Genomic DNA, 8,899 nt, shown 5'->3' on the forward strand with positions numbered 1-8,899 from the left:
CCGGGAAATAACACACACACACACACACACACACACACCACACAACACACAGGTGCGCAAATCCAGGGGGGACAAGGGGACATGTCCCCCCCCCCAAATTTTCAGAGGGGAAACATCATATAATGTCCCCCCCCCACGATTTTGGATCACCATGATTGTTGTGTGTGTGTGTGTGTGTGTGTGTGGTGTTGTGTGTGTGTTGTGTGTGTGTGTGTGTGTGTTTGTGAAGTGAGAACCTTTTTATTGTGTGTGATAGTGCGTCAACGATTGGCTTCTTTCCCTTTTTTTGCCAGCTTTCATTTTATTCAAGTGCATTTGAGAGCATAATAATGATCATGCACAACTTAAGAAAAATGTGTCTTGATAAATTTAGTACCGTTTCTTTTTTAACACGTTTTTTTTCTTATATTAAATAATTCTTATGCAGAATCATCAAGAGAAAGTATGTTTATGAAAGTTTAGGAGATATCACTCACATTAGACACTGATTCAAGGATTAAGCTGGGAACACGAGCTATATTCACGCAAAGAGGACACTGAGTAACTGAGCATCGGTTTTAATAATGTAATTTTTATTGCAAATTGATGATATATATACAAGCATATATGATATGACTGGACCAACAATAATAACGGACCAATATATTTTGTGATCAGGGAGGGGGGGCAAACGCATCTGAGGGGGTCTAATTTCAAAATTTAAAGACAGACCCCCCCTTCACGTGCTCGCTACTCGTGTCCCCCCACATTTCAAAATGGATTTGCGCGCCTGCACACACACACACACACACACACACACAACACACACGCCACACACACAGCAACCCACACACGCAGCACACACACACAATATATCACGCACGCACGCACGCACACCACACCACACACACACGGGTCTTGTCGTTATGTGCGTTTTTACGAAGTACCCCCCCCCACACACACACACATACAAACGTTTTTCATGCTAAATGACCGCGCAGATTTAAAGTTCACACCACTTTACAGATTTGCAAAATTTCCCCCACAAAACAAATTTAACTTTTAATACTTTCCAGACGTCTATTGGGCATGGGGCAAATATTGAGAAAACTGCTCTTTTATTAACAAGCAATAGTGCTGCAGGAGTTGTTTTAGTGATAGTCTATCTAGACACAGCGTCGCGCATCTTGTTGCGGCTACATTGATGTATTAGAGAGAATTGTAAACGTGTTTTAGGTCGGGATTTTCTAGGGTGACTGTGAAATGTGTGGTGAGCAGAGCGGGTGTAGACATGTGGGATTATGGCGGGGTATTGGGGAGAGAATAGAGATGTAGGGGAGAGTCTGGTAGACTGGTGGTGATCGCGAGAGGAAGCACACGCGCTCCCGCGCGTGTGCGCGTTGCGTTGTCTTTGTGCAAGATGGACACACTGTGTGCGAGCAGTTATTAAAGTTTATTCCGGTTACCACACAAGTTTTGGAATTCTATACTCTTCTTCATTATTTACTCTAAATTATTACATACAAACTCGTCGTTACAGTGCAAGGTGACAAGAAGACTGCATGCGTTCTACAATTTGAGTAAGGCTAAAAAAAGTAAAAGGAAGGAAGAGAAAAGTAGAAAAATCAGCAAGGTATAAAGCAGAAGCCATGCAAACATGAGTTCACGCATGCCCAGTATCAGACACCAGGAATATTATTTTGTTGAGACAATTAACCTCGCTATCATCACCATTACCACAACTTCCAATAACTATACCCTACTACTACATCATTCACCTCCACCTCGACCACCACTGTTTATCTTTATGCCCCATCACCATGAACTGGGAAAAAGGAAGTTAGGTGACAAAGACGGAAAGATAGCGAAGGTGAAGGATGGAAAAGAGAAGGGGGTAATTAAGCAGCCAGTTAACTCTCATACCTCCATCCACCACTGCATGCCATATAGTTATAACTCTAGCATTTTTGTAATCTACTCCCCCACCTGTTCTCTCCACACTTCTTCCCAACCTCTTACACCAATCTCCTTCTCTTTACCAGTCTACCACTTTTTTATTCTCCACAAACAATTACTGACGAACTTTGGAACTGAACATTACATAATTTGTAACATTTCTTTTATTTACATAGGTTTTTATATATGACTCCCTATGTGTACATACAAGTGATACAGACACATTCAATATCTTTGTATATACCCTATATAAATCAATATCACAGTGTTGACATTTTGCAGTCTCTTGGCAGTTGGCATATTCACGCCTTGTGCTCACCTCTCTACTAGGCGTGTTCCCATCATTGGCGTTTACGTGGCACGTTGCGCCACCTACTGGTTAAAAATGTTTATTTTCATCGTAGGAGAATGTGAGAAATCAGTCTAACACACTAGAGATGCTGTTGGAAGGCATACAATAATTTGTGGCAATTACATAAAATTAGTATAAATGTCAGTAGGCCCACCTTGGATTTTCTTCAAATGACAGGGCCATTATCCATACATTCCATATAAAGACCACAATGTTTTAAACATATGCACGTTAATAATTATACTACACCGATGGCAATTTAATATTGATTATGTCCTAAAAATTACCCAGTAATTTCAGTAAAACGGTACGAATAATTTCCGTTAATGATGCATATCCATAAACACATGTATTTAATATGCTCAATACCTGAACTGGCAGCCTGGTATGGGAATGCTATATCCTTTAAAGGGACAGTAGCCTCTAGGATTTTACTGCATGCAACTGTACTTACTGTATAACAAATCGTCTATACCCACACGTATTTGTTACCAGATACCCAATTTAATTGTTATAAATATTTACACATCAACGCTACGAAATTTGAACGGCGCCATGACACCCGTGACCGTGCTGCCACCCCGAAAACGTTGCGTATTTGACAATTTATTTTGCAGGTTACAGACCGAGGGCTAATCACAAAAGTGCAATTATATTTATACCTAAATGCTATTTAACTGAACGATATTCATTTTAGGGCAAATTTATCCATATTATAACTGAAACTATATGTCGTTTATAAGATATTACAATCCTTTTGCTTTTAAATGAATAAATAAGAAACACCCTCGGTCTGTAGCCCTTGGCTGGAAAGTGGTTTTGCACAACTTATCAGATCGTGCGCTTTGAGTGGCGCCACCGTCGTTGTAATCAAACTGTAGTCGTTAGTTTTAAAACATTTTTTAATAATATTTCGAATGGTAATTGAACCATGAAACTTTTTATGTAGCGTAATTATAACCTAAATTAGCTGAAAATAACCCTAGAACCTAGAGTAAACTCTCCCTTTAAGTAATGCAAATGCTATGAATTGAATCAATTTTTCAACTGTATCTGATGTTTTGCGAATTAACCCTAGGCTAGTAATATTAATTACCAGGAGTGCATAATATAGAGGAGTAGGACTCATTCAAAACATAAAAAAATTCAACATTTCCATGCCCTAATTTACCTACAATTTATATTTATTATTTTTTATGCTTCGAACGAGTCATACTCATCTCTATATTATTTATACACTCCTGATATTACTTGACAATCTGATCAAAGTGTATAAATCATAGACTTTTGGAGAAGATGATATAAATAGCATGCTTTCTAAGTGTTATGTATATCTAACAATTGCACATTATTGCTTTTTCATTGGTTTATCGAGAATTGACAATGCATCAATAATAGTTGATACGTTGAGCACAACAAACGCACCTAACTCGTGCATTATGAAACTCCCTCAAACTCAAACTCACCTCCTCAACTGCTGAAGTAAGTCACATGCATCAAGAATAAAATCGACAAAATGTGACAGAGCCCACTTGCTCATGACCATTTTACTTTGTTTGCCTATTAGACGGCAAATGAAAATTGGCTGTGATATACTTGTTAGTAATTATAGTTGTAGATATCTCAAGAAAAAGTCGGTTTTTCATGATCGATCCTTGTTTCATGCAGCATATATAGTCTAAATTTGTTGAAGAAATCCATTATTCACAACTGACAGAACAACCAGCAATTTGTCAGCCCTGAAGATAACATCGCGAGTTTGTTCATTTGCTCTACACATCACGCAATCACGGGGAGGTGCAGAACGTACTACGTTCGCTATGGTACCATGTTTACTGCTGTACCATACTTACCATGGTGCTACTATTACTATATTTAAAATTAGCTAAAGAACAATCAATTCCTTACTACTGGATAGTGTGAATGAATTTTAGTTATTGTTCACCGCTATCAATTCAAACATTTTACTTGTTTTCTGAAGGAGACAGAAACACATAGAGCAACAGGTAGATTGCAAGAAAGACGACCATCACAGCTCCTACTAGAAGAATAACATCCTAGAAAATATAAAAGAAACAATTGTATAGATATGTTCAATATTTGTATAGCATTCATAGCAGAAAATTTCATATCAGTGAACCATATTAAATATTTAACATGTACAAAAATTATAAAATTCAAAGTAACCTTTATTCCACTTTCATCTTTGATGTCAGCACGTCTCTTTTGTTCGGCAATTTCTTTTTTCGACTTCTTATAATCCTGTTTACCTGTGTTCATGTGCAAAATTTCCGATGTCATGCCATGATTTTACAAATTCAATAAAAATGCGAATAAGGGCTTGTAGCTTATGTACATCTATATAACGGCTGTACCATAAAGTTATATACAGTGACTTTATAGGCTTTCATTACAGCTATAAGAGTCTCCTACAGGCACTGGCATCACAGTAATGTTACTTAAATAGAATAGAGTCAAGCACTGGCAATAAATGACCAAGACCATGCAAGCAGATAATGTACCTAATAGGAATTATAACTGGAATATTTAGCTATATGTTTTCAGTCTACATTATGTCATTCATACTGAACAGCTCCCTAATTGATTGTTTGGTTTATTTACCTATGCTTTAGCCATTGAAATATCTATAGTTGACTTCAATAGAACAATAGAGATTTTGCGGCTGTGGCAAAGCAAGCAGTACCGTACAGAAAGGGGAGCACACCGGTAACCTACCTATTTGCTTCCTGTAGTTCTCAACAGGATTAAAGGATGCCTTAGGACCAGCTTTTGTCGAGTCTGCTCTGGCCATGTTGAATGCATATGAATGCAGTTCGCTGACGGGTGTAGGCGCTAAGAATCTAGTGTCAGTTTCAATAACAGGTTATTATACCAGGCCATGGATATCAACATTCTGAAAGCCAAAGTTTAAACCGATTATTAAAATTATAGATATATAAATTTCATGTGTTAAAACTAAAAGATTAAATGTGTGTGTAGATACAATCGGTAGTGTTACATCCTGCACAGAGTCACCGAATAAACTAGGCCACCTCCACATTCCACCATAGATATATATAGAATACAGATTCTGTATATTCTGTATTCTGTATTCAGAATTCTATATTCTATATCTATGATTCCACCGATGCTGAATTTCCTGCAGAAATAGAAGGGCTTTTATGGTAGAGTAAAATTGTTGGGTAAAAAATGTGTTAACTTGGTATATCTATGCAATAACTTCCCACCTACCAGGTATGTGCAAAACAAGGAAAGATTTTGGCCATCATTTCTTGTGGCCAACAGTGTAGACCACGTCCCCTAAAACCACATCCAGCAGCATGATGGCGGAAAATTCCAATTTTTCTAATGGATAAACCATTTTTACTCCACTATTTTACTCTAACAATAAAGCCATGCCAGTTCTTCAGGAAATTGAGTTTCTCCTATCTTGTGTTGGGTCACATTATTGTATCTAATGTAGTAATGATTGTGTAGTACCGACTACCTATCTACTATCGATTGAGTCTATACAGGCTGTAGATTAGATTGCTAGTAGAGCTCTGAGAATCCGGCCACAGGGCAGTCAACCCAGGGTTCTGTGCCGGGAGTCGGCAGTACAGCTGGGTTCTGAGATAAGTAATTTTAGGGAGCATGCAATAGCCTTCTGCCAATTGTTCACCGTTGCACCATTTCACATCTGGAAAATGCCTTCTTTAGAATTTTTTTGCAGTTAAATTCGGCACTAGTGCACGCATTTGCATTATGCATGCAAGGTAGATATGCCACATGAATGTCTAGAAAGCGTGAGACGTTTGATTAGCCTTGTTGTGTAATTGTTACATTCCATCTAGTCGCATATATATAGCTATCGTGACCGATCCACTGTTTTCTGTTTGAAACAAGATTCGACATGCTGGAATTTCTCGAAAACAATCTGGCAAACATTTTGAATGAAGATTGGATTTTGAATTTGTAGTCATTTAGCATGCATAAAGATAAAGTGTACTGTAGACAGTGTAGCGTATGTCGCTTAGCCAGGCAATTATGCCTATGCGCCAAAACTCTCTAAGTATTTTTAATGAATTTATGTTCAATGCTTATTCATGCCGGCTGCCTGTGGATGCCTTCTACTGTTGTACAACATCTATATTCTATAGACCTCGTTGTGACTGCCTGTGCCGTGGTAATGGCAACAAACGCTAGATAGAGCTAGGGCACGTCCCGGGCAGGCAGGCCGACTCACAGGCACTTGGGACAGTCAGTAAAAACTGAAAATAATATGAATGCTAATTCATAAATTCACAAAAACTACCTGTTTATTACACTTCCACTACAGTTGTGTCACTGTATATCGACTTGCTTTCACAAAAACTAGCTGCTCCCGCCACTTGCCATTGCTGGTGTGCTGTGTCACTACTACTACTACTACAACTAGTAATAGTAATACCAGGAGGTAATACTAATACAACTCGCGAAATATATACACACACACAGGTGTGTACAAAGTGTTTTATATAGAAATGAAAATACCGGGACAGAAAATCGTAGTCTCATCAGCGTAACGAGCGAATATGCACATATATATATATATTTATATATAAAATTTTTCGTGCTTCATTCCTACGCATCAGGTTCGATTCTTTTTGTTATTTATTTGGTTAAATGTTTAAAAAACCCATATTTAGAAAATCTAATGGGAAATCTCCCTGGAAAACATGCACGATTCAGTTCACTTCTGCTAGGTCCGCTGGCTGTAGACTTACAAACACGCAACCACAGGCTATGGGATACAGTACAGTAGTCTGTCACGTAACCTTGCAGTGGATTTGCCAGGGCACACGCGCTGGCTGTGGAATCAAGTCCTCCCCCACCTGCACGCTCGCACTCAGCGCATATCTATCTATCTATCTATCTATCTATCTATCCATTCATCAAATGTGAACCTGTGACCCTTGACCTTGGGTGAAAGGCACTCAAAATCAATAGGGTTCCACCACCCTTTAAGGCCAGCTTTAGCCGTAGCCAGCTTTATATTGGGGGGGGTTCGTTTTTCAATGTTGGCAATTTGCTCGGCATGGGCGTGTAGAGGATTTGTACCAGGGGTGGGGCTAACCGTAACCCAAAGTTGCGAGCACGAGTTTTTAAATTTTTAAATTAGACCCCCTCAGATGCGTTTTCTGCGCGAGCAAAGGGGGGTCCGGACTCCCTGAACCCCCCCTGTACACGCCCCTGCTCGGGCGCGAAGCGACCAGGCGAGGGAGCCAAGCGATTGAGCGGGGGGAGGGTGTGGGAGGGGGGTGTTCACTGTTCACCCTCCTGCACGATGGAGATTTTGCAATTTTTACACTAAAATGGAGCGACCTGAGGTGAAATTCTTGCAAATTTTCAAAAAAAAACCCGAACCCCCTTGGCTACGGGCCTGCCTTAAGGTCCACCTCTGGACCAAGTTTGAAGTTTCTACCTCTAACGGTTGCAAAAATATCGAGCAGACAGACAGTCACACGCACGCACACACACATACACACACACTCACACACAAATGGCGCGAAAACAATACGTTCTGCTACACTATATGTGCGGAGGATATAAACCATTACTGCAAAGCCTACATTTTTCCAAAAATCATTACTACAGTCAACCCCTGTTACTAGAAAAACTGACGGGCCAAAGAAAAATAATTGTATTAAGCGGGTTTCGTATCAACCACTTCAACATATATTAGCCCCGAATTAACAAAGAAAAAATTATGGATTAAAATTGGTGTGTACAAGGTATTTTATATAGGTTTATATGTATAATTAAGAACTTTAGTAGCGTTAAATTGTTCACAAATAGATACAATTACTGCAAAGCCTAAACTCCTCATTCAATTACTACTATTCATTACTACAGTCGCAACCTGGTAGTACGAAACTGATGGGCCAAAGAAAAATAATCGTATTAAGCGGGTTCCGTATATTATATTAGCTTTAATTTGAAGAGAAAAACAATGGATTAGAACAGCCGGATTCATGCATACAATCCTATATTATACTTATATATATAAGCAGGATCAGTGTATTAGCGACATAGCTCTAGTACTATAGCTCGCGTACAGTTGTCGCTGGCCAGCTGCAACTGTACGCGAGCTATAGTACTACTACTAGAGCTATTAGCGACATAGCTCTAGTACTATAGCCCGCGGATAGCTGCCGCAGGGCTATAGCACATTCTGCCATAGATGTAATGACACCAAATGCTCCAACTGGTCTAACCAAAAATTTATCCCCAAAACGCAAAATGATCGGGCTTTTTAATACTTATTTATCTACATGGACATCTCACCTATCTTTTTGAACACTTCCACAACTTTACACCATGTATTTATGCATTTATTCCTAAAAAGTCAGCACTACTGGTGTTTCGTTTTCAAATGCGGTTGCTCTGCTTATGTGTGCACGCGTGCGTGCGTGTGCATGCGTGTAGGTGTGTGTTTGTGTGTGTACTGTGTGTGAGGTACTGTAAAAAGTAGTAAAACTGATAAGTACTAACTGGGGAATATAGTCAGCTTTGATGAGCAGCTAATTTTTCTGGCTCAATAGCATCCCGAAGTTACAAAAGTAGTAGAGT

At 39.2% G+C, this 8,899-nt stretch overlaps 1 protein-coding gene across 1 annotated transcript; it reads right to left on the minus strand.

The window, feature by feature from the left end:
* Positions 1-3,294: 3,294 nt before the first annotated feature.
* Positions 3,295-8,637, minus strand: LOC106817993 (triple QxxK/R motif-containing protein-like). Its single transcript, XM_014822697.1, has 4 exons — positions 8,615-8,637; positions 5,024-5,201; positions 4,475-4,557; positions 3,295-4,344 (listed from the first exon to the last, which is right to left on the minus strand). The coding sequence occupies exons 2-4, from the start codon at positions 5,097-5,099 to the stop codon at positions 4,252-4,254; spliced, it is 252 nt and encodes an 83-aa protein (XP_014678183.1). The 5' UTR covers positions 5,100-5,201; positions 8,615-8,637; the 3' UTR covers positions 3,295-4,251.
* Between the last annotated feature and the right edge of the window lie 262 nt (positions 8,638-8,899).

Source organism: Priapulus caudatus, unplaced genomic scaffold (assembly GCF_000485595.1).
Source record: "Priapulus caudatus unplaced genomic scaffold, Priapulus_caudatus-5.0.1 Scaffold1967, whole genome shotgun sequence".
Taxonomy (NCBI): domain Eukaryota; kingdom Metazoa; phylum Priapulida; class Priapulimorpha; order Priapulimorphida; family Priapulidae; genus Priapulus; species Priapulus caudatus.